Genomic DNA, 27,256 nt, shown 5'->3' on the forward strand with positions numbered 1-27,256 from the left:
CAACGAGCTTCTCTTCCTGCAAGCAGTGGACAAAGCAGGTGGCTGCCAAACGACGTTATAAGGGAGCATTGCACAACTTTAAAAGAGCATGTTCCCTAATTGATCAGCAACTTGACAACGAAACAACGTTAACCGGGACGACTTTAAGAGAGGAGTTACGGTATTTAGCACCACTCCTCCCGAAGGCGCTGATGGAGATGCTGTCTGACAAGGTGACTATCTTCTCCTATTGGAATGGACGATTTCAACAGCCATCATGACAATTCCTGCTGCTGTAATAACCCAAAACCTACCCTCCACATTTTCTACCTTCAGTTTCTAATCTCTGGACCTACATGGACAATCAGTCATACCCTGGATGTGATTTTAAGGCTCTACATAGACAAAAGGAACACGAGAAACACCCCTGAATTGACCACTACTTCCTCAAGGCACAAATCAAATCCCTCCCAGTTGCTAGACAAGTAAACACAACTAGAACGGTCTACCCACGAAGCTTAAATTCCAAAATATCCTTAAAGGTAAATCTACCTCATTACCAAGTCACTATGACTCTCGTTAACCACATCCACTGACACAGGGTCACTCAAGTATTCACTCCCTTCCTATCAAATACAGAATTCCACATCATTCTCCAATAAACGGCAGCAGAGGAAGTGGGAGGGAAGAAAACATGAGCATGACTATTCTCTCACGATGGTTGCAGGACCCAACCTTTCAGATTGCCAGGGCCTGTCAAAGAAGCTAACAGACTTGCAAGAGCTGGTAGGTCATATAACAGGCTCTTTAAAAACAGCTATCCTGTTGGAAGGAGTGAGTGAATTAATGGAGTGGAGGACCATAGAAAGTAGCAAAGTGAGTATTGGTTACTTACAGGAGGGGGCACATCAGGTTTAAAACAAACATAAGGAAGTACTTCTTCACACAATGCACGGTCAACCTTTGGAACTCATTGCCAGGAGGTGATGTAAAGGCCAAAAGTAGAACGGGGTTCAAAAAATAATTAGATAGGTTCATGGAGGATAGGTCCATCAGTGGCTATTAGCCAAGATGGTCACAGATGCAACCTCACATTTTAGGTGTCCCTTAATTTCTGATTGCCAGAAGCTGGGACTGGACGATAGAGGTTGGATCACTTGATAAACTGCCCAGTTCTGCAAAAAGAAAAGGAGCACTTGTGGCACCTTAGAGACTAATCAATTTATTTGAGCATGAGCTTTCGTGAGCTACAGCTCACTTCATCAGATGCAAGTACTCCTTTTCTTTTTGCGAATACAGACTAACACGGCTGTTACTCTGAAACCTGCCCAGTTCTGTTAATTCCCTCTGAAACATCTGGCACTGGCCGCTGTCAGAGGCAGGATACTGGGCTAGATGGACCAGTGGTCTGACCCACCACGACCATTCTTATGTTCATGTGTAGATGATAAACCCAAAAGTGATCTGGGGCTGATAATGGGAATGTGTACTAAGCACCTGTGTGCACATGCATTAAGCATTCATTATTTTAACAGTAGCTTTTAAATTAAACCTACAATTTTATATTATATCTAAATGTAAGTATGTGTGTGAATAATTTTCCACCAACTAGTTGCTACAATACTATCACAAAGAGCAGCATGGATGTCATATTCTACTTTGACAATACATTTTATTTATTTTAATACTTAGCGTTAGCCAGCCCAACAATCCCCACTCCCTTGTCTTTGAAAAATTCCATCACGGTTGTATAACACAATGGCTGATTGAGTCTTTCCAAATGTGGTTGCTGCCCATTGAAATGAATGAGAAATCTGCTGCTCTTACATGCCGCTGAAACACAGATTCAGCTTTGAGTTATGCCATCCTTTGCACTTCATACCAACTCCTTGCATCAGCACTCTACTTGACCACACCCTTTTCCCTGACATACCCTCCTGAGCCGTTATGCCACTCCTGAAATAAATCCTCTTCTCACTGCTCTTCCATGGAACACATCTCCCAAGAATTAATGCCATTCTTTACAGCTCTTCCTGCCAGGTTAGATGCTGTTGCTCCATTCAATTCTGTCCTGAAGGTTTACCTGAATATCTAAGACTTTTGCAGTTTGTCCCATTATTAATGACTTGATGAAAAGGATTAGTGTGATATTTTTGTCCTCCACCGCTTCTCTTAAATTCAAACTAATCCTTCTACTGCACCAAATGTAACTTACTATTATTTTTTCAAGTCTATAATCTTTCAATGCATTTACAACATTGTAAAGAGACAGGGGCAAACCCAGAAGAAACATAAATGGTGTACTGTACATGTCAGTAAATTGCTAAGACGACGACAAGCTAGTGTCATTAATATACCAAGAGTGCAGAAAGGTAGGGTTATATCAGAAAAAGCAACCAACAGAATCATAGAATCATAGAATATCAGGGTTGGAAGGGACCTCAGGAGGTCATCTAGTCCAACTCCCTGCTCAAAAGCAGGACCAATCCCCAATTAAATCATCCCAGCCAGGGCTTTGTCAAGCCTGACCTTAAAAACTTCTAAGAAAGGAGATTCCACCACCTCCCTAGGCAACGCATTCCAGTGTTTCACCACCCTCCTAGTGAAAACGTTTTTCCCAATATCCAACCTAAACCTCCCTCACTGCAACTTGAGACCATTACTCCTTGTCCTGTCCTCTTCTACCACTGAGAATAGTCTAGAACCATCCTCTCTGGAACCACCTCTCAGGTAGTTGAAAGCAGCTATCAAATCCCCCCTCATTCTTCTCTTCTGCAGACTAAACAATCCCAGTTCCCTCAGCCTCTCCTCATAAGTCATATGTTCCAGACCCCTAATCATTTTTGTTGCCCTTCGCTGGACTCTTTCCAATTTATCCACATCCTTCTTGTAGTGTGGGGCCCAAAACTGGACACAATACTCCAGATGAGGCCTCACCAATGTCGAATAGAGGGGGACGATCACGTCCCTCGATCTGCTCGCTATGCCCCTACTTATATATCCCAAAGTGCCATTGGCCTTCTTGGCAACAAGTGCACACTGCTGACTCATATCCAGCTTCTCATCCTCTGTCACCCCTAGGTTCTTTTCTGCAGAACTGCTGCCTAGCCATTCGGTCCCTAGTCTGTAGCTGTGCATTGGGTTCCTCCGTCCTAAGCGCAGGACCCGCACTTATCATAGAATCATAGAATATCAGGGTTGGAAGGGACCCCAGAAGGTCATCTAGTCCAACCCCCTGCTTGAAGCAGGACCAATTCCCAGTTAAATCATCCCAGCCAGGGCTTTGTCAAGCCTGACCTTAAAAACCTCTAAGGAAGGAGATTCTACCACCTCCCTAGGTAACGCATTCCAGTGTTTCACCACCCTCTTAGTGAAAAAGTTTTTCCTAATATCCAATCTAAACCTCCCCCACTGCAACTTGAGACCATTACTCCTCGTTCTGTCATCTGCTACCATTGAGAACAGTCTAGAGCCATCCTCTTTGGAACCCCCTTTCAGGTAGTTGAAAGCAGCTATCAAATCCCCCCTCATTCTTCTCTTCTGCAGGCTAAACAATCCCAGCTCCCACAGCCTCTCCTCATAACTCATGTGTTCCAGTCCCCTAATCATTTTTGTTGCCCTTCGCTGGACTCTCTCCGATTTATCCACATCCTTCTTGAAGTGTGGGGCCCAAAACTGGACACAGTACTCCAGATGAGGCCTCACCAATGTCGAATATCCTTATTGAACTTATCCTTATTGAACCTCATCAGATTTCATTTGGCCCAATCCTCCAATTTGTCTAGGTCCCTCTGTATCCTATCCCTCCCCTCCAGCGTATCTACCACTCCTCCCAGTTTAGTATCATCCGCAAATTTGCTGAAAGTGCAATCCACACCATCCTCCAGATCATTTATGTAGATACTGAACAAAACCGGCCCCAGGACCGACCCCTGGGGCACTCCACTTGACACTGGCTGCCAACTAGACATGGAGCCATTGATCACTACCCGTTGAGCCCGACAATCTAGCCAACTTTCTACCCACCTTATAGTGCATTCATCCAGCCCATACTTCCTTAACTTGCTGACAAGAATACTGTGGGAGACCATGTCAAAAGCTTTGCTAAAGTCAAGAAACAATACATCCACTGCTTTCCCTTCATCCACAGAACCAGTAATCTCATCATAGAAGGCGATTAGATTAGTCAGGCATGACCTTCCCTTGGTGAATCCATGCTGACTGTTCCTGATCACTTTCCTCTCATGGAAGTGCTTCAGGATTGATTCTTTGAGGACCTGCTCCATGATTTTTCCGGGGACTGAAGTGAGGCTGACTGGTCTGTAGTTCCCAGGATCCTTCCTTCTTCCCTTAGGCACTACATTAGCCTTTTTCCAGTCATCCGGGACTTCCCCCGTTCGCCACGAGTTTTCAAAGATAATGGCCAATAGCTCTGCAATCACAGCCGCCAGTTCCTTTAGCACACTCGGATGCAACTCGTCCGGCCCCATGGACTTGTGCACGTCCAGCTTTTCTGAATAGTCCCTAACCACCTCTTTCTCCACAGAGGGCTGGCCATCTATTTCCCATGTTGTGATGCCCAGCGCAGCAGTCTGGGAGCTGACCTTGTTCGTGAAGACAGAGGCAAAAAAAGCATTGAGTACATTAGCTTTTTCCACATCCTCTGTCACTAGGTTGCCTCCCTCATTCATTAAGGGGCCCACACTTTCCTTGGCTTTCTTCTTGTTGCCAACATACCTGAAGAAACCCTTCTTGTTACTCTTAACATCTCTCACTAGCTGCAGCTCCAGGTGCGATTTGGCCCTCATGATTTCATTCCTACATGCCCAAGCAATATTTTTATACTCTTCCCTGGTCATATGTCCAACCTTCCACTTCTTGTAAGCTTCTTTTTTATGTTTAAGATCCGTTAGGATTTCACCGTTAAGCCAAGCTGGTCGCCTGCCATATTTACTATTCTTTCGACACATCAGGATGGTTTGTCCCTGTAACCTCAACAGGGATTCCTTGAAATACAGCCAGCTATCCTGGACTTCTTTCCCCTTCATGTTCGCCCCCCACGGGATCCTACGCATCTGTTCCCTGAGGGAGTCAAAGTCTGCTTTCCTGAACTCCAGGGTCCATATCCTGCTGCTTACCTTTCTTCCCTGTGTCAGGATCCTGAACTCAACCAACTCATGGTCACTGCCTCCCAGATTCCCATCCACTTTTGCTTCCCCTACTATTTCTTCCCGGTTTGTGAGCAGCAGGTCAAGAAAAGCTCCCCCCCCCCAGTTGGCTCCTCTAGCACTTGCACCAGGAAATTGTCCCCTACGCTTTCCAAAAACTTCCTGGATTGTCTATGCACCGCTGTATTGCTCTCCCAGCAGGTATCAGGAAAATTAAAGTCACCCATGAGAACCAGGGCGTGCGATCTAGTAGCTTCCGCGAGCTGCCGGAAGAAAGCCTCATCCACCACATCCCCCTGGTCTGTTGGTCTATAGCAGACTCCCACCACTACATCACTCTTGTTTCTCACATTTCTAAACTTAATCCAGAGACACTCAGGTTTTTCTGCAGTTTCGTACCGGAGCTCTGAGCAGTCATACTGCTCCCTTACATACAGTGCTACTCCCCCACCTTTTCTGCCCTGCCTGTCCTTCCAGAACAGTTTATAACCATCCATGACAGTACTCCGTCATGTGAGTTATCCCACCAAGTCTCTGTTATTCCAATCATGTCATAATTCCTTGACATCACCAGGACCTCCAGCTCTCCCTGCTTGTTTCCAAGGCTTTGTGCATTCGTATATAAGCACTTGAGATAACCTGCTGATCGCCCCTCATTCTCAGTATGAGGCAGGAGCCCTCCCCTCACAGACATTCCTGCCTGTGCTTCCTCCCGGTATCCCGCTTTCCCACTTACCTCAGGGCTTTGGTCTCCTTCCCCCGGTGAACCTAGTTTAAAGCCCTCCTCACTAGGTTAGCCAGCCTGCTCGCAAAGATGCTCTTCCCTCTCTTCGTAAGGTGGAGCCCGTCTCTGCCTAGCACTCCTCCTTCATGGAACGCTATCCCATGGTCAAAGAATCCAAAGCCTTCTCTCCGACACCACCTGTATAGCCATTCGTTGACTTCCACGATTCAACGGTCCCTACCCAGGCCTTTTCCTTCCATGGGGAGGATGGACGAGAACACCACTTGCACCTCAAACTCCTTTATCCTTCTTCCCAGAGCCACGTAGTCCGCAGTGATCCGCTCAAGGTCATTCTTGGCAGTATCATTGGTGCCCAGTGCCCACGTGGAGAAGCAGGAAGGGGTAGCGATCCAAGGGCTTGATGAGTCTCAGCAGTCTCTCCGTCACATCGCAAAGTGCAAGATAAAGCGGCTTCCCATCTTTATTTTGCACAGTCTTATACCTACTTCCACAGGTGAGGCAAATCCACCACCCTTTACCTTCCCAAAGGATACAGTCAGGTGTGAACTCCATTAGCCCAACAGGTCTTCCTCTCTCCTATGCTCTGATATCTTTCATAGTCATGCACCTATAACTGCAACTTACCTGTACATTCAAGATGAAATCCTAAAATAATGAGTGTTTTCCTCTCTAGCCCACTAATTACAATAGCATGAGCAAAAATACTTTGTATAAAAAGTAAGAAAAAGTTGATGTTTGTCACCAAGCAATATGCAGATGCTGATACTTTCCGTATTTAGATGACATAAGAGGTATTGATTGCCATGTTAAAATCTATCATGGGAACATTTATGAATATTGCTTAAATTAAATTACACAGTGAAATTAATGCAAAGCTGCTGCTATCACCTTCCATGAAATTTAATGAATAGTTTGCATAAAGAAAGAGTTATAATATATTAATTTGTTTTCTTTTATTTCTTACCTTGTCCTTCTGGGGTTTCACCAAATGGATTCACTTCAACCTGAGTAGCATCAATTTTCAGGAAAAGATTGTACAGCTTCTTAATTTGATCTGCTGCCTAAATTTGATCAAGTGATTTGTAAGTAGCATGCACAAAAAGGAACAGTAAACCTTTACATCTACTTTTAGTATCTAAATTACATAATATCTCAAGTCCGGTAGACGATTACAGCAGCTCTTGATTAAGAGAATTACAGTAGTATTTACTCCAAATGGAGTTTTACCATACCAAAAATATTAAGAATAAAGCCTAAAAGTTTTGATAAACATTTTGTAAATGCTATCTTCATAGTATACAAACTGAGGAATTTCAGTAAAATGAACAGCATCGTTAATATAAACAAGCTTAATTTAAGCAAAATCAAATAAGTTTCTGAGTTCATAATGAATATATTTTCTCTGGTATGCTGATATTCAAGTTAAGTAGTTATGTTAATGAGTCTAAATTCAGAAACTGAGAAGTAATGTGGATTTGATGAGTGCAGATTAATTGCTGAATCTGTTTAGAAAAAATATAAATCTCCCTCCTACATCAAAATGCAACTTTTCCCTGTAGAAACAACAATTGAAAGATTGGGTTTGTTTATTTAAAAGTCGGTCTCTCCTGCTCCCCACTGCTGTTCTTTGCCCCCTCCTCTCTCTCTCTCTGGCTGTGTGTGGGGGTGGGCAGGGCTAACCGTGACATAATATTAAGTCCTCAACCACTGTTTACCTCTGCTGTTCCCCCATTAACAGGTCAGCTATGTTTTAAGCATTGGAAATGTGACATCTCAAGTAAACCAACCTTTCCATCTGCAATTAATTGGTATATTGTAACCCTATTGGTTGCAATGAGGTAGCGGAAAGATTGGGACCCCAAAAACCACACATTCCAAAGCTTTTTCCCTTGGTCAGTGGTTCAGTTAACCAAAAACTCAAACCAAAACATTTGGGATCTTTCGGAAAGTAAGGAAGGGAACCAAATTGAAAACCAAACTTGCTTTTATGTTGCTTCTACCTTTATGAAAAACCCCACTACTACTGTTGGACAGTTATACCCAAATTCTACAGTCCTGTAACATTGAGGGAATGGTTGTGCTTTACATCTATATTGTACCAGTACCAACTTCCAAGTTTCAAAACTTATTTGTTATTAAATATGTGCCAAATAATCTCAAAGTAATTCTTGTTCTATGGGCCGTTGCCAAGCAGTTTGTTACTTGTATTTAATATTTGAGCTATTATCGGTCTCAGTTGTAATTGGACACAGAAATATGTAACCTGTTTCCTAACTGGATGATGGCATAATTATTAGAATGAAATTTCTGGGGTGAATACTCCTCTTTGAATTAAGCATTCACTTCTCACAAATATGTGCATACAATTCAGTTTCTACAAACATTTCTGCCAATAAACTTGCTCAGTCGAAAATCTGCAGAAAATGAATTTAAAAGGTTCATGAACAGCCAATGCAAATTCCATTCTGAGATATTTGCCAAGCTCTAATTGTGCGTGTTCTGTATGCACATATATTTGCACTTTCTTTGGGACTACACCAAATGGGCCAAATCCTGCTCTCAGTTCTATGGGTGACTCTCCCATGGAATTGCGCCCCTGTAACCGAGACATTAATAGTAGTGTATTAAAGCAACATAAATAAAAAAAAATACAATTTGCGAGCAAACTAATATATTATTAAAATAGGAGCTCATGTAACATTAACTACTAGAAATTCATTATTGCATCAGAATTTAGCCATGCTCTTATTTTTAAGGCACCAGTGAGCAGGTCTATAAATTGGGATGACAGTCTCACGCCCACTTCGAGCCCTTCATAACAAGGAAAAAGGGCAGGAACGGTATAAGGGGGCTCTAAAAGCCCAGTATCAGGGCAGGAGTCCCAAGCAGAGGCACTGAGTGTAGACAACAACCCTATGGCTTTCCTGCAAGCTTTAGTGTAGGGGGCCTGCCAGGGCAGGCAGAGCATCCAGGGATGAGGCCACTACCTGCAGCGTTAAGGAGAGTCCAGACAGCATAAGGCAGCTGTAACTTATAGAGCAGCCCAGAATCAAGAGGACACAAAGGTGCTTAAAGCCACCATAGCTCCCTGCCCCCTAGGCTGCAAGTTCTGTGCTGAGACCCTAAGGGCATGATCTACACGGAAATTAAACCCGTGCAGCTGGCCTGGGTCAGCAAGCGGACTGTAAACTTGCAGGGTAGATGTTCAGGCTGGGGCAGGAGTTTGGGCTCCGAAACCCACCCCCATCGCTGGGTTTCACAGTCCGGGCTCCAGCCCAAACCCCAAACATCTACATTGCTATTTTTAGCCCCGCAGCGCGATTCCGAGTCAGTTTTAGCCCCAGGCTCTGAGATTGGCTGCAGTCGGTCTTTCTGAGGTGTAGACGTACCTTTAGAGGAGCAGCACAGAATTCACACCCCAGAAGTAGTTGCTATTCAAATGGACCTTTTTATTTATTGACCTATCCATTACTTTTCCATACTTCAGTAAATTCCATTCAAGAGGTTATGGCACATGGAAAGAAACGTATAAAATAGTTCAGTTTAACAGCCCAAGTATTGTTGTCAATAATTAAGTACCAGAACTTTACAAGGGTTGAAAGGTTTGATATAATCATTCGCTCTCATTGAAGATACTGCTAAATCTTCAAATATGCGTTAATCAACTTAATGATTATGCATTTGTTAATTGCACAGTTGGGATGGAAAATAATTAGAAATGCTGTATTAAAAATGCAAAGATTCTACAGAAAAGGGATTCTACAGGAAAGGCATTTTGATATTATGGGGAAAAGTATGAAGAAAGAGCATATGATAGCTGTCTTTTACACCTATTAACATTAACTGAAATACAGCTGTTTCCTGTCTACAAAGTGATTCACTCCAGCACTGTATCTTGTGATATTATGTACCATATAGAATTCCTAGCATAAAACAGAGATAAGCGCTGATGCACTGAAAATTCTACTCTCAGAATCCTGTCAGCAAACTGGCAGCCTTTGTTTGATGTCTCTCAGACTTCAAAAAAGTCAACCATTCTTCAGCTATACAAAACACCTATTTGTTGATACCTGTCATATTGCATTTGAGATATTAAGGACCTGATCCAGCAAAGGGATCCATGTGGGCAGTCTGTTCCACCCACTGAAATCAACGGAACTCACAAGATCAAGGACTGAATCTATTTCATTTCAGGAACAATAAATTTTCTGTTAGCACCGCACACCTGCACCTAAATAGGCAACACCTGTTATGAGACAGGTTGAATTTATTAAGATACAAACTTTTTAAGCATGACCCTAAAAGGCATAAAGCCTCTCAGAACCATTCAGGAGGTATTTATTACTTAGCAGAACTGGCATCCTCCACCCTCTTTGTCTGAAGACAATTGAACCCTTCCCTGTCAAGTTACCTGCTGTTGCAAAGGTCCTTTGAATCCTAAATTTCCTGCCATCTGCAATGCTTGGTTGTCCTTTACACCTTCAAAAATATCTATTTCCTCCTGTTACAATAAAGTACATAAAGAGAATTAAGATATTCAATCTGAGTAGAGATTTATAACTTGAAAAGAAAAATGCTTAGTATATATTTGCAAATTAGTAATTAAAGTATGGCAGTTTGCCAAAGTTCTTGGAGATTCAGGCTATAGCAGCTGCCTATAGGGTATGTTATAATTATCACACCATCTATGAAACAGTCCTTCCAAAAAACTATATAATTCTTCAGGGTGGCATGCTGACAAGACAATCTGACACCAGTTTTCATTTTTAATTACTGTACAGATGGCGTTGATGAATATTTAGGTTGTTAATTTTTATGACATCTTCTGGAAAGTCTCCAAGACAGTGGTATTGCTGCCCAGTAATATTACTAAGTTTATATAATTTCACAATGTGCATTAAATATTTTTGCCCCCCCCCATAATTATACATGTCTGTATCAATTATTTGCCCAAATGAATAGCTTATCTACTCATTACCAAGACACAGAAACATCATAAATACTTGAATGCATTACTCATCATTCAGCAGTGAGTACATGTCAACAGTGACAACACAGTGGTATCTGAGGTGCAAGACTTAAACCTATACTAAGAGGAGGAAATAATTGACAACGTCCGTCTTTGAAATCAAGTGTGTTTTTTTTAATTGGCAGTCATGGTATTGACCCTAAGCCGGCCTGCAAAAGAATTAGCCTAACCACCCTTTCCAATTAGTTAAAGTGAAACATGAAAGATACTAAGAAACATTTAAGAAAATGCTTCATATACAGGCAACCTTTAACGTGTGAAATTTAGAGCATTGCCTCACTAAGACTTTGACTAGATTAGGAAAAGAGGTCTAGGGTTAACAAAATGAGATGCTGAACCTTCCTCATCTCCCAGGATCAGGTTTCTATTTCGTTATATGAAATTGTTATTTATTTATTTACTGTAATGTCTTTCCACAGAGGACATTTTTTTCATTTGGAAATCTGATTACAGTTTGAGTCTGAAATATCATTTTGATACCTTAAAGATAAGTTCCGGGCTAGTAGCCGCCACTTCTTCTATGTCAACACCCCCCTGTGGGCTGCCAACCATAACAGGTCCATTGCAAGCTCTGTCCATCAAAATTGCAAAGTAGGTTTCCCTCGAAATATTCAGTGCTTCTGCAACCATCACCTAAAAATTAACATGGGTGAAAAAAACCAAACAATCTTTTTAACTGGTATATCTTGGCTGGTGAGATTTAACCATAATATTTTTTTAATTTGTTGTGGTATCCGGGAGTACTAAATGTCATAAAATCCAAAGAGCAATTATGAATCAGAAGAGAAAGATAAAATTTTACACCACTGTGAACTGCTAGCAGAGAGTATAGTGGCTCATATTTCAACACAGTCTTAAAGCAGCTACAGTTTTACGTTACAGGCACGAGACACTACATTAGCCTTTTTCTTCTTGAATCTCTCAATTCCTATATCAGCGGCTTCCATGACATAGCCATTTACATTAAAATATATCATAATAATTGTAAACGAGGGATCCAATCATCCCTTCTAAACAAGAACCCCAAAGCAGAGGATGACAACTGGGAAAATCTCAGCATCTCCTTTCCATTCTTTCATGAACATGTAGGATTCTAGCACTTAAGCAGGGAATGGGGGAGTACATATAGCTTGCTAACCCTGTGGGGCTTAGGGATCCGGAGAGAAAAGACAGCAGCCCTGCAGATTTCAGAGCAGCAGAACAAGCCTTAGCCGCTCCGAGCTGCCCATTGGAAGTATGCTTCCTAAGAAGATGGTCTGCCATTGATGGCCCAGGTGACATATCTCCAAGGAGGATAGAAGGTCCAAGAGGAGGAGTTAAGGTTGTTTTCTATGGCATTAATTCCAGCACAGATTTACCACTAGGAACCCACCATGTCCCAAGGAGATGATTGCATGTAGAGCCACTGCTCTAAAGCTCTCTCCTCTTCTACTATAAAGGCTCCCAAACGCACATGGAATGAAACTGCCTCCATATCATGAAGCTGCAACTCCTCCCCTTCTACACCCCTCCCAACAGATCCACTTACTTTCACTCCCCTCCACCAGCATAAATGGGGGAACACACTCATGCCTATCTATGATCTATAGTTTAGCTTCCAAGGAAATACGGACTTTACATTACACCTGTGTGTTTGGAATCAGTGTGCCCATTTTGTTACAGCACAGTAATAACTATGCTCACTTTTCCATCTGGATTGTTGGTCATCATACCTATTACCTAATAGCAATGACCGATGTAAGGCAACACTAATAAAAAGAAAGTTGCTAAGGATGGACTTCCTGTTAGCTATTTAAGAGACTAAGCACACTTTTATACTTGCCTCATTACTCACCAAAATAACTCTTTTTGACATAAGAGTATCAAATTACTTTAAATGTTCATTTTAAATAACTTCACTGTATTACTATTAGTAGGTGCTGTTAGTTATCTTGATAGGTGCCAGACGGACAAGCCCAGGACTGGAGCTCTCTCTGTAAAAGTGGACTAAGCACACCTGGCATGGTAGCAATGTCGGCTTCCCTACCTCAATCCTGAAGTCCAGGAAACATCCCTGGGGCAGAGTGATTCACTCTCCAGTTCCATTCACTCTCTGGATTCTCTACTGAGAACATCACCAAGGGTGTCAATGAGCCATATCAGATTGGTGGTGACAACTCTAACATGGACACCCTTTCAATGGAAACTATAGAGATCAGCAACTCAGTTCACTCAGTGGGCTAAGAAACAAGTATCAAATGAGAATGACTTACTGATCTGGGCTGCTTATAAATCAATGGCTTTAAACAGTCATCTTAGATTAACGCTTTGTGTATACCATTATTCATGAAGTATCCATTATTTAACGAATGAAATACATAGGGTCAGATTTACTGCTGGTGTAACTTTGTTAAAATCAAATCACGGCCCACATTTGTTTTAAACGTAAGGCTCCTGTACACTCCTGGTGTCTAACTGTAAGGTGTATTCCATTGAATAATGCCTCCTTGGATTTCAAGGTTTCACAACTAAAAATGAGAAACTTTTACCAATTTATTTAGTATTCTACTAAATAAGTATATGAGGAAGAATGCACTTACCTAATGCCAGTCCGTACTTAACAGAATAGGAAAAAATAAGAAACAAGAAATTAAATAAAGTTCCTCTCTATCAGCTGGGCAGAAGGGAGGGAAGATGCTATTTGTTTATGGACCTTTGAATGGGAAGAAATTTTGACCCTTAAAATAATTTTGCTTCCTTTTCCCTCTCCCTTGCTTTCTTTACAGAACATCTGGAAAGCTAAAGGAATAGTTCAAAAAAGCAACTATTCAAAAGCAGAAGAAAACTAGAGTTAAAGGAACCCAATAACAAATAATACAGAAAACTACTTTATTTTGTAAAGGTTTCTAGTCAAGGCTGCTCTAAAGGGAAATGAAAAGCCAGTATCCCAAGTATAGGTCATCTACCTGTCACTACTGTTAATGTAACAAGCATGGATATGGAAAATGGGCTTGGTTTGTTGCAGTTAGAACTTTTACCTGCACCAGTATATCTGAAATGGTTGAGTCAGTTGCTCTGTTTAGAGGTCAAGCAAAACCACCCGTCAAAAGGCACCTGAAATTTTGGCACCAGAAACTCTTATCTGTGTTCTTCAGACAAAGTTCCCATAGCTCAAAGGGAAAGGGAGAAATGTTAATGGAAGTGTCACTAAAATACTGCTAAGTGATATGTTTAAGCGCTAAGGGTGGGATTTTCAAAGGGCACTTAGGGAGTTAGGAGTCCAGCTCCCATTGAATTTAAATTAGAGTTCAGTGTCCAATTCCCTTTGGCTCCCAGCCTAAATCAATGGTGATGAAACGACAATACAAACAACATAGATTCTTTTAAACCAAACCAATCAAAAACCCTAACCTAAATATGTTAACCTCCATAACTTCAGAAATAAAAAATGGTTACCTACCTTACTTAACTGTTGTTCTTCGAGATGTGTTGCTCATGTCTATTCCATTGTAGGTGTGTGCATGCCCACGTGCACAGTTGTTGCAGATTTTTGCCTTAGAGGTGTCTGTACAGTCAGCTGTGGTGCCCTCTGGAGTGCTGCACTCATGAGTCGTTATATTAGGCACTGCTGGCCCTATACCCTCTGAGTTCCTTCTTGCTGGCAACTCCGACAGAGGAGAAGGAGTGCAGGTAATGGATGGACATGAGCAACACATCTCGAAGAACAACAGTTATGAAAGGTAGGTAACTGTTTCTTCTTTGAGTGCTTGCTCATGCCGATTCCATTCTAGGTGACTCACAAGCAGTGTTCCTGGAGGCGGGCTGGGAGTTCATCGTTCTGCGGCTTGCAACATTGCTCTACCAAAGCCAGCATCGTCTTGGACTTGCTGGGTAACTGAGTAGTGAGACGTGAACGTGTGAACAGACGACCAAGTAGCAACCCTACAGAACTGCACCTCAAGATCACCGGTGAAGTGACCACCCTGGCAGCCAAATCAGCTGCATCCCAAGACCATTTAGAGGGAGCACCATGCCACTGTAGTACCTGCCTCAACAAGGGCCCTAAATTCTTGGGCCGAGTCCTGGGTCAGGGAGTCCTTGAACTTATGGAGGGAGTCCCATAGGTTAAAGTTGTATCTCCCCAAAAAAGTCTGGTAGTTTGCGACCTAGAATTGCAGGCTGGCCGTGGAATAAAATTTCCTTCCCAAAAGGTCCAGCCTCTTGGCCTCCATTTTTGGGGATAGAACTGGATTGCCCGTCTGCCTCTCTCACTGGCCACAGAAATGACCAACAACCCCAGGGGAGGGTGAATGTGCAAGTACTTGAACCCCTTGGCTAGGGTGAAATACTTCTTTTCAGTCCTCCTGGAGGTGGGCAGGATTGAGGATGGGGTTTCCAAAGAGCTTTGGCAATCTTTAGGACCCCATCGTGCACCAGAAGTGAGACACGTGCGAGGGTTGATGCAGAGAGCACATTAAACAAGATGACTGATAGCACTGCCATCTCCTCCACCTCTAGGCCTAAGTTTGTGGCCACCCTTTGGAGCAGGACTTGGTGCTCCTTAAAATTGTCTGGTGGGCTAGCGTGAGAGGGCCCCGCAACAGCCTCATCTGGAGAGGATGAGGACAACTGGACTACCAGGGGAGGGCCCAGGGCTTCATCCCCCATGGGGGAAGGAGGTTTTGGGGGGTGGGCACTCATTCCTCCACCCTGGTGTCCGATTGCACTTCGTACACCGATCCTGGTGCCACCCATGCTGTCCGTTGCTTTTCTGAAGTTGCTACCGATGATTGGTGCGAAGGAGGCATCAGCATAACCGGCTTGCCCCAGCACTCCAGTAAGGCCACTGGCCCTGCTGCCAGGGTGGAATCGTGGAGGCGGATGCAGCCCCAGGTGGCCAGTCACGCCAGTACTGCCTCAGTGAGAGGCTGAACTCCCTTTCTGAGCTGGAGGAATCCCCTTCTGGTGACCACAGTGCGGCCATCGACCCCTGAGTCTGGTGACTAACTGTCACCATGGGTGAACAGTGCCTTGAATAAGCGGATTGGAGCCGGAAGCGGGGGGGGGAGGGGGGAATCAGTACTGCTTTGGGGAATGTTCCCACAGTCTTGGTGTCGGCAACCTACGTCACGGAGACGGTTGGCGAGAGGATGACTGGTGCCAGCCATATGGTGACCGGTGTCTCTCTCTGGGTGAACCTTCTTGAGAGGGCCAACACCGGAAGCACAGTGCCAGCGATCTGAAGTGGTGAACCAGCAACCTGGGTGGACATGGAGATCTATGGCATGGCAATGGAGAGCGCTGCCTCGGCTCCGGGGACCAGCAGCATTCGCTTGCATTCTAGGAGGATACTACAACTGGCTTGCCCTCGTAGGGAATTTTTGCTGGGGCCACTGCAACTTGCGGTGCTGACTGCACTAGAGAGTCCTTTGCTCTCTGGGCGCTGGAAGAGCCTGGGAAGATGGCGGCTCTGCCAATAGCCTGGAACCCCTACTGCTGCCTGGAGTCCGTGGCGGATCCCTCAGGGGGGTAGAAGCCCCCATGGGAGGGCACCTCATGTGGTTCCAGGGTGGGCGGGTGGTCTGAACAGGGTCCTTTACCCGATGCTCCTTGGTCTTTCTTGCTCGGTGCCAGGTCATGCTTCTTAGATTTCTCCTTGGGCATCAGTGAAGGGGAGCAATGCCAGGTAGAATCTGGTGTCGGGGTGAACTACACTCTGAGGCCGAAGTACTGGGAGTTGAGTCTGTCCAGGATGGCCCCAAGGCCAGGCGGAGAGCAGCCTCCATGAGGAGAACGCTCAAACGGATGTTGCGCTCCTTCTGTGTTCTGGAACGAAAGCTCCTACTGATGTGACACTTTTCTTTGACATATGATTCCCCTAAGCCCTTCAGGCAGCTGCTATGGGGGTCACTAACATGCATACGCCTGTTACAGCAAGCACAGGGCTTAAAACCCGGAGAGTGAGGCATGCCCCGCCTGGGGCAAAGTCCCCGCCAGGACCCTAACCTACAGTGCTTAACAACTACTTCGCTAACTAACTACTGCCAACAAAACTATTTACAAAGCACTAAATCACAAAGCAAAGAAGAACCTGCTAACCACTTGCTAGGAAGGGACAGACACACTCTGATAAACCGCCAGGGGCGGTAAGAAGGAACTGAGAGGTCACAGGGCCGGCAGTGCCTAATATACCGATGCAGGACCTCGGCACTCCAGAGGGTGCCACAGCCGACCCTACGGATACTACTAAGGTAAAAATCTCCAACAACTGTGCACGTAGGCACGCGCACGCCTAGACTGGAATCGACATGAGCAAGCACTCGAAGAAGAGCCTTGAGTTGTTCAAGATGATAACTGACAGGCATCCATGGTACAGAATTATTGATTTTTTTCAGGTAAAAATTCTAATTTCCTCCACAGATCGGTGTAGAATGCCTAGCAATTTCTTGCAAGTAGAATAGGGTTAGCGCAAAGGGAAGAAGTACGTAGGCAGATAAAAGGTATCTTATCTTTAAAAGCCCCATCTTAGTTAGAGAAAAGTGTCAGTCATATAACGTCTGGCATAAGAATGCAAACAGAAGCCTGCAGTGTTAGAGACTGCCCATTTGCTATTAATGAGGGGCATATGCCAACAGTTAATCGGGAATCCCCTCATTAGGCCTTCCTTCCTTCCTTGACAATAAAAAGACGGAAGGAGTGAGGTAATGGACGAAGGGAGATGGAGGAGAAGGAAGAAAGGAAGAATAGAGAAAGTAAATAAGGAAGTGTTATTTACTCCTCACTACACAAGAACTAGGGGTCAACAAATGAAATTAATAAGCAGCAGGTTTAAAAGGAAGTATTTCTTCACACAACACACAGTCAACCTGTGGAACTCTCTGCCAGAGGATGTTGTGAAGGCCAAGACTATAACAGGGTTCAAAAAAGAACTAGATAAGTTCATAGAGGATAGGTCCATCAATGGCTATTAGTCACAATGGGCAGGGATGGTGTCTCTAACCTCTGTTTGCCAGAAGCTGGGAATAGGCAACAGGGGATGGATCACTTGATGATTACCTGTTCTGTTCATTCCCTATGGGGCACCTGGCATTGGCTACTGCCGGAAGACAGGATACTAGGCTAGATGGCTGCTCTTATGTTACGAAATGCCTAACTCTGAATACCTTAGTGATATTCCTGAATTGATGAGGAAGCTCCCCCCAGCAAAATCACTGATAAATCAGGTTCCTCATCCAGTGCCACCTAAGGCTTGGAAGACTGTCAGCACTTATTGACCAGCCACATCACAGAGGAGTTTGACACATCAGTGGATGAGAGAAAAGGGTGGACTAGTGGCTCTCTAACGACCAGCAACTCTTTCAGTCTTCCCTCAGGAAATCATCTCATCAGAGTCTACCTGCTTTGAAGTGGGTGACTTGGCCTTCTTGGTAGAGTTCACTGCTACATTTAGACTTCCACTAAATTTCCCACCCACCTCCAGTGAGAAAGGTGCAGTAGTTTGTATCTGCAGTGCCATGTAAGTGAGGTGGGGCAAGAGACAGAGAATTTGGAAGAGAAGATGGGACAAGAAGTGCCAGTCCTTCACATGTAGTTCATCTTTGGCTTTTACCTGGTGTTCACATGACGTAAGCAACTGACTCCGTCGGTCCAGGCCAGTGTATAAGAAACCATAGAATTTTGGGTTTTTTTTCTTGTATTGTTCTGCTTTGCTTATGATGAAAAGTGTGACAATTCATTATCCTATTTTCCACAGCATAAGAATAAAAAAAAATGTCTTGGGAAAGCTGTTATTTTAAAGCCACCCTAATTACTTTATATTTTCTTGCTTTAACATTTACCCTTCTAACACTCTGCCTGTAAGTTAAATGTCTAATTTCATATGGAAATCTAAAATGGCCCTTTGATACTGAATCATATATTAGAAATGTTAATTCTCTTATTGCTTGGAGAAAAGTCACAGATATCAGGTTCTCTAAGTTGTCATGATAAGCAGAAGACTGCCTGCTCAGATAACCAGACTCTCCAAATTCCAGGGTGCCATACGAGGATTTTATGTAAACCTCACAAAATAGCTGCCAAGTTCTAAAGGAGCCAAGGGGACTTCTATTTATTTGAGAAATATCCATTTTAAGAAGCACAGCCACGTTTAAATACTTCTGTAGGCACATATGCAGAAAAAGACAGTTCTACATTTGAGAATTCAAGTTTGGATAACAAAATTCATTTTCTACATGACTATTCTAACTGTAGAAAGATTTTGAGCTTTAACATTTATCCTTAAAAATGAAGTACAATATTGCTATCTCCTAGAACTCAACACCTGCTCATGGCCTTTCATCACTAACACCTGCTGATGCTGACGATAAAAATTACACCCATTGTCCAGATGCGTTGTGCAACTAAGTTCCATCACCTGTGTGCAGGTGTTCGAAATCACCACCTGAGAAGCACGGTCATGGGTATCTGTGTTGCAGATTTGCAAGATTTATCCAAATCCACTTTACAACAACTAACTATTTTTATTTTGTTGCCGGGACCCAAGCAATTTATCCCATCAGCGTGAACGGTGATGCTGGTTTATTCAAAGACTTTTCCACCAGCATTAAGAAACAAATCCTCACCATTGTGACTTAATCAAAAATGAGAATATAAGGTTCTGTTTACAAGGCAAAGTTTTACCAGTTATATTGAAATAACTAAACCAATATAATTATTTCAATATAACTCCCTGTGTGGACACTTACTCAGGAACAAGAGTGGGTTTTTTAGGTTAGCTCAAATGCCTTTCAGTGAGACAAACTAAACTGAAAAAAGCCACTCTTGTTCCAAAATAAGACTGTCCACACACCAAGTAATACTGGTATAAGTATACTAGTTAAATTCACTCCTTAGCTTGCATAACTTTCCTGTGTGGACAAACCCTAAGAAAAGGAGCATGGGGAAATGGTTTGAGCAGGGGACTGGGAGGCAGGAAATCACGACTTCTAATCCCAAACCTACAACCAACTTGTTATGTGGTCTTGGACAAGTAATTTAATGTATGTATCTCTTCATCTGTAAAATAATTATGAAATACCTATTTGAAAAAAAATATGATTATTTAATTTTCTAAAGTGCTAAATAATTTACTCAAACTTTCTAAAAGAACAGAAAAGTGAAAAAAAGAAAGAATATCTTTCCGTACTGACTTGTAATTTACTTTAACCAAGTTATAGGACAAGACATATTCCTATTGCAATAGAACAAAAATGCCTACTATCTCCTGAATCTCCATTGCCATAATTAAATGCAGAGGTTACTGAAGGCACTCTCCTCTGCTCAAACTGCTACCTTTTATTTTTGTCTCTTCAAGATTTACGAGACATTTTCTGTGCACAAAAATTTCTATATGTTAAATGTTATCCTGGAGATACAAAATCCATTTAGCTATCACATACAATGATGAAATTCTATCCTACAACTAAGATTGTGGAACCTGATACTGCAGTGTGACACTAATACTCTGAATGACTTGTAATTTCTGTAAATTACAGCCAGTTCCAAGATGCTAACAAGAGCGGAGTCTGCCTAGAAAGTAAAGTCCCCCCCGCCCATATATCTTTTAAGAGGAGTCAATAGCTTTTCACAAAAACACTTCTGTTGAATTAGAGAGATATGCATCATTATAAAGGTCTATGTTTTCTCCAAAATCTATTGAGTAATGAGGGCATAGCAGTCTAGTTATCATTATTTACTTTTGATAGATGTACCCACTTAATATAAAGTAGGGCTAGTGTGTTTGCTTGGCAATCTGATAAAGCCTAGATAAATCATTACGATCACAAAATGCTTTTACAAAATGTACAGTAAACTGGTTATTGCAGTACAATTCAAGAAAACTTGTGCATGTGATAAAGATGGAGAATATGCCAATTTGCTGAAATGCACCAAAACTCTGCAATGGTAAAGATTTTACATTTAGAACAAAAGGGCTAGCTACCACGAGAAACACAAAACACATGGGCTAGCAATCCCTTACTACTGATTGCAGACAACTAAATGCACATGCATATTGAAGAGAAATCATAGATCCACATTAAAATGCTTTTATGTGTACTGTAATATGTTTCCACATATCCTTGCTGGACAGCAAAAATACATACATTCTAGTCTATATACATTGTCAAGGTTCCTCCCCCACTCTGAACTCTAGGGTACAGATGTGGGGACCTGCATGAAAAACCTCCTAAGCTTATCTTTACCAGCTTAGGTCAAAACTTCCCCAAGGTACAAAATATTCCACCCGTTGTCCTTGGACTGGCCGCTACCACCACCAAACTAATACTGGTTACTGGGGAAGAGCTGTTTGGACGCGTCCTTCCCCCCAAAATACTTCCCAAAACCTTGCACCCCACTTCCTGGACAAGGTTTGGTAAAAAGCCTCACCAATTTGCCTAGGTGACTACAGACCCAGACCCTTGGATTTTAAGAACAATGAACAATCCTCCCAACACTTGCACCCCCCATTTCCTGGGAAATGTTGGATAAAAAGCCTCACCAATTTGCATAGGTGACCACAGACCCAAACCCTTGGATCTGAGAACAATGAAAAAGCATTCAGTTTTTTACAAGAAGACTTTTAATAAAAAATAGAAGTAAATAGAAATAAAGAAATCCCCCCTGTAAAATCAGGATGGTAGATATCTTACAGGGTAATTAGATTCAAAAACATAGAGAACCCCTCTAGGCAAAACCTTAAGTTACAAAAAAGATACACAGACAGAAATAGTTATTCTATTCAGCACAATTCTTTTCTCAGCCATTTAAAGAAATCATAATCTAACACATACCTAGCTAGATTACTTACTAAAAGTTCTAAGACTCCATTCCTGGTCTATCCCCGGCAAAGACCCAGCATACAGACAGACACAAAGACCCTTTGTTTCTCTCCCTCCTCCCAGCTTTTGAAAGTATCTTGTCTCCTCATTGGTCATTTTGGTCAGGTGCCAGCGAGGTTACCTTTAGCTTCTTAACCCTTTACAGGTGAGAGGAGCTTTCCCCTGGCCAGGAGGGATTTCAAAGGGGTTTACCCTTCCCTTTATATTTATGACATACATACTTACACTGTGCTAATCATTGTCGTATCTGAGCACCTGATATTCTTCCACACAGAGACTTTAGGGTCAGAAGAGACCATGATCATTTAGTCTGAATACCTAAAAAAAGACTCACCCACCCGTTCCTGTAATATTCCTCTAACCTCTGGTTGAGTTACTGAAGTTCTCGAATCACGATTTAAAGACTTCAAGTTTTGCAGAGTATCCACCATTTACACTAGTTTAAACCTGCAAGTGACCCACGCCCCATGCTGCAGACAAAGGCGAAAAAACCCATATCTCATATGGATACGCTCTCCAGTTAACAACAATAATTTGTAATAATCATTACACTGAATTTAGCTTTTTCTCTCTTCACAGAACAATTGAACAGACTGATTTTCTCTGATTTATTCTTTGCTGGATTTTTTTTCTTTATTAAAATCCCTCTGGCTTGATATCTGAACAACATTGTTTAGGTGAGGTTGGTTATATAAGCTACATGGTATTCTCTGTCTTCCCTGGTTGGATGAGAATACCTTATGATTATTTTATCTGGTATGAATGTTCATGGAAAACAAAACACAAAAGGGACACTATTTAAAGAAATGACAATTTTCTTTAAAAACAAACAAACAAACAAACAAACAAACAAACATTGATGGGAATTTTTTTCACTATTCACACAAATCTAGTCACTATGTTTCCAGGATATACTCTATGCTCTTGCTCCTGACACTATATATATTTACAGAAGCAATGTGCTGAAGGGGAGAAAAAGAAGCTACAAATAATACGTTTTATCTTTACAATACATAATGTATGGAGCTTTCTGGATATCCACTATGTAAGAACACATTCGTACTCTCTCTACTAAATTAAGTTAGTGTGCTTTCATTTAAATAATCCATTCTGAAAATACAGACTTTTCATTTCTATTGATTTTCAATGGAAATTAGAAGTCCGCTTTGTAGATTTGACCATTTAAACGAATGCACAATCTTCCAATCAGATGCGGAGTGAGGGGGGAAACAAATGTTCCTCTGCTGGAGTATTTCGAACAGTTCAGCTAACACAAAAAGGCATAAGACTCAGGCATTTACAGAGGAAGAGAGCTGTCACCACACAATATTCTGAGAACAGCTGTAAACTGAGAAATGTCTCTCTTGTATTTATTATCAGAGTTTCTGAGAGGTAGCAGTAATTTTTGTTTCTTCTTTTTTACTATTTCAAATTAAACTTCTACCAGGAACTATACTAGTCAGCTTTTCTTCTTCCCACAGAGATACTGCTAAAGACACAGCAGAACGTTCCTCAACCACACAACAAAAAGCATCTCTTCAGCTACATGTCCTCTTTCTCCACCAACGCCAAGACACTGGCAGTACATTAGCAGCTACCTATTTTTTCTTCAACTCACGCCAAAGAAGTTTGCATAGCTGTCTCCTGGCATCAAGTAGGCAGCATAGCTCTTCATTATATTCCCTCTCTCAACAAAGCAAAGTTAGAGAAAAAAAAATCAGAAAATTTCCAGCAGCAGCCTTACTTACTAGATTTAATTCCTTAAAGGATTCAATCGAAGCGTGAAAGTCTAAGAAAGCCTGGCCTGAAGGGCTACCTATGTTTCTCTTACTTAGGCCAATAATTAAGCACATGACCACCCCACAAAAAAGGCACTTTTGGCATCCTAGAAAAAGCAATTCCCCAAAATGAGAGAATGTAATATTTCTCCTTTTGAAGTCACCTACCAAAAGGCATACTTCTGCTACAGAGATCAGGTTAGAATTTGCTAGGCATTCGCTTCATCATACACAGCAAAATGGAGTGTATGTCGTGGCCAATTTCAGAATATTTAGTGGTGAACAAACATTTAAAAGCAGACAAAGATAACACATTTTCCTTTGTCATATTAATAGGATGCAGTCAATCAGGGATTTAAATAAAAAAGGAGTGAAAAACACGATGGCATACACTACAGCACGTTTGTTCAGTTGCAACTGTAAACTATCTTCAATTTTTAAGGAAGAGGAAAGAATCTTACTTTCTTAACTTTAACGCCATCCTTTGGAGTTTGCTTTGTTGCGAGATTGTACCCAATCATCTGTTCAGCAAGCTGCCCAACAACCTTAGGGCTACAAAAGAAGGGAAAAAGTCAATTTACTAACATGTATTAAAGATATTTTGATTAGTTAAAACAGCCGTTGCAAAAGCCTCAATACTATCAGTAGCATATTACTCATGTCTTTTGAATTTTAGAGACTTACTCTTTAGTTAGATGGACCCCTCCTTTCAATCCACTATTAAAAACACCTTTTCCTCTCCCTCCAGCTAGGATTTGAGCCTTTAGAACAATTTCTGTTGCCTCTGTAAGAGAAAAGAAATACACTGTTTTGCTATTAAATGTCATTTATTGAGCCATAGCAACTATTAACCTATTTCAAAAAGCAAGTAGTACAGTACCACTAGAACATATTTAAAAATAAACTAACTAAAATTCAAAACAGCTAGACAGTCTTACAGAGAAGTCAGTTTTGTTCATAACACAACACACCAACAAGTGTTAAAGAACATCGACGAGTTACCCATTAGCTGGCTAAAATATGTTGGTACTTAGACAAACAGTCATTAATAATGTATAACTTGAATAATAATCATGTAACTTGCATAATTTGGTTGCCTAGTTTTTAGAATTGTTTTCAATACATGGACCAGAGCATATGTCCTTTGAGTGGTCACATGTGCACATGGTAGCAGGCAAATGTTTATGGAGAGAGAGTAAATTTCAGTCCCTGATTGAAGCCCAAACAACAAGGGTGTGGATATGGGGATGCAAGGAAGAATCCAATCTCCAAGTGCTGGCTGGGTAGGGGAGCAGCTGGACATCAATCCCTAGGCTAAAGCAGCAGCTGCTAATCCTACATGGGGGTTTTGGTCCACTTGATCCAGTGTCTAAGCCAATGCCTTTTTCCCTGGTTTCAAGCTCCCCACTTTACAGTGGAGTAGGGAAATTCCAGCTTTGCTGTGCACAAGGGATACAGAATGCCCTAGGTATTCATTTGTATGCATTTCCCTGACCCCTGTGAAACAACAACACCCCAGTTCTGGGGCCTTGCACACCTTCTTCAGCCCTGGGTGACGTTCTCCTGCAATAAAATACTAGGGCAGAGGTAAATGGCTACTCCAGCCTCACTCTGCCCCTCTACTCTCTATGTGGCCTTGTACAGAGAAGCAGCTGCTCTCATCTCACTCTGCCTCCTTCCCCTATAAAGCCTGCGCACAGGGAAACAGTCCGGCCACCATCCTGCCCATGCAGCATCCTGCCCAGAGTGTAACGGCTGCTCCCCTAGGTGGTGCTATGTGCACAGAGATTAACCACCATTCTTGTCTTATTTTCCAGTTCGTTCTCCTCGCCTTGCGGCGACTGGCCAGGGAGCTCAGAGGGTTGCTGCCTGATGGGTAGAGTTGTGAGGTAGGGGCTGGGCTGGGCTGGGCTGCTTAGCAGGCAGGGAAGGTGTGGCTCTCTCCTCCCGCAAGCCAGGCTGAACTCCAGGTGGGCGGGGGGAGGGGGCGGAAGAAGGGCAATAAGACATCTAAACTGATTGAACCGCATGGGGGGAAGGTGCAAAACCCCTTGGGAAGGAGGCCTGAGACCGCCAAACTGGGAGCATGTTTGTCTCATCCACTTGTTACGTCTTCTCTTTTAGGCTGTAAATTCTGAGGCAGGGACACTTGTTTACTGGGTTTGCACAGTGCATATTAAAATCGGGTCCAGCATGGTTGAATCTTTAGTCACAAATGCAAAGTAAATGTTAAATAATAACAACTATGGGGGAGGAATTTACTCAATGGACCCAGGAGGACTTTGCACTGCACCCCCACTGAAACCTCATACACCCATGCTCCTAAACTACTCCCTTCTCATCAGCATGGGAAAGCAGAAAGCTCACAAGATTAACTACGTCACACCAAAGAAGGAAGCAAGTTTCAGATTTGAGATACCTCACAACATCCCTGATCCCACTCAAAGAATGTCCTGCTCCTACCACCCTCCTTTTTCAATCAAAGTACTGTTAGCTCAAACATTTCAGCTGATCTCAACTACCCTGTGAGCACATAAGGAAAAAGGTGAATTCACTTGTAGCCAGCATCCATACCATTTACAGCTTTGGAAGTCAAAACCAATATCTAATGTGGAACTCACATGAACCCAAAGATACCGGGTTCTGCACTAGCTAAAGTTTCCAAATGGTCTTGGTACAGCCAATTTAAAGGCAAGAGTAATCTGATCTGGCAGTGACAAGCACATGGAAACTGCAGTGAGGTCAGAACAACAACAACATAAGAACGGCCATGCTGGGTCAGACCAAAGGTCCATCTAGCCCAGTATCCTGTCTTCCGACAGTGACCAGTGCCAGAAACTAGGGATACCATCCCTGCCCATCCTGGCTAATAGCTATTAAGGTCTATATCCAAAAGAAAAAAGGCACTATCTAACCTTCTAGCTAAGCACAGATGGAAAAGAAAAAGAGAGCACTCTTAACAGTGCTGCTACCTGGACTTCCAGAAGCATAAGAAATGTGTGTTAATCTATGAAGAAACAGAGTGTCCAAAAAATGTTTTATTAATGATTACTAGCCTCAGTTTTTCACAGCTATCAGGATGCCCCCACACGTGTTATGAAGAGATGAGGTCTAGATATTAATGCACTATAAAGCACTGTCCGGAAAATGCTCATGTTTCAAATTGTTCCATGTTTTGTTCTTATGTGATCTGATGCAATTCCTGCTGAAGTTTATGGAAGGGTTTGACTTCAGTGGGAGTTGGATGAAGTCATTAATTAATGCACTTATTTTGTGTGTGCGTGTGCATGCAAGAAACTGTGGTATTTGCTCAATATAATATATCAAGACAATATAACTATTTACCTGAATATTTAACCACATTTTAGTATTAAGACTAAAACACAAGTTTTTCACACAGCTGGTAAAAGTAGCACTCCAAAGTACATCTGATTTTCAGGCTTCTCAAGACAAACCCCCCATGCTTATCCATCCACTAACATTTGGCATATATCATTCTGACCCTTAAGAACATTCTCCTTGAAAATACTTCATGCATTTCAACATATTCATGTTCCCAGCTCTCCTATTATTCATGCCACTGCAAGGCAGATAACAAGGAAATTTAAATGCAACAAAGTTTTATATCAGTGTTTTCTAAGCATACAAATTATTAAGATGAATTAAACTATAAATCACTTTCCAACCCACAGTAGCAAAAC

The 27,256-nt window shown here is 42.3% G+C and overlaps 1 protein-coding gene across 1 annotated transcript in view; it reads right to left on the reverse strand.

Annotated features, from left to right (window-relative positions):
• SUCLG2 (succinate-CoA ligase GDP-forming subunit beta) overlaps positions 1–27,256 on the reverse strand; it is a 236,092-nt gene that overhangs the window by 99,488 nt on the left and 109,348 nt on the right. Inside the window, exons 3-7 of the mRNA XM_073351050.1 lie at positions 24,240–24,339; positions 24,017–24,107; positions 11,402–11,554; positions 10,304–10,393; positions 6,857–6,953 (exon numbers count right to left, since the gene is read on the reverse strand). Of these exons, the coding sequence (XP_073207151.1) occupies positions 6,857–6,953; positions 10,304–10,393; positions 11,402–11,554; positions 24,017–24,107; positions 24,240–24,339 (531 nt within the window). The remainder of the gene's footprint in view (positions 1–6,856; positions 6,954–10,303; positions 10,394–11,401; positions 11,555–24,016; positions 24,108–24,239; positions 24,340–27,256) is intronic.

The sequence above is a fragment of the Lepidochelys kempii genome, chromosome 7 (assembly GCF_965140285.1).
Source record: "Lepidochelys kempii isolate rLepKem1 chromosome 7, rLepKem1.hap1, whole genome shotgun sequence".
NCBI classification, from domain to species: domain Eukaryota; kingdom Metazoa; phylum Chordata; order Testudines; family Cheloniidae; genus Lepidochelys; species Lepidochelys kempii.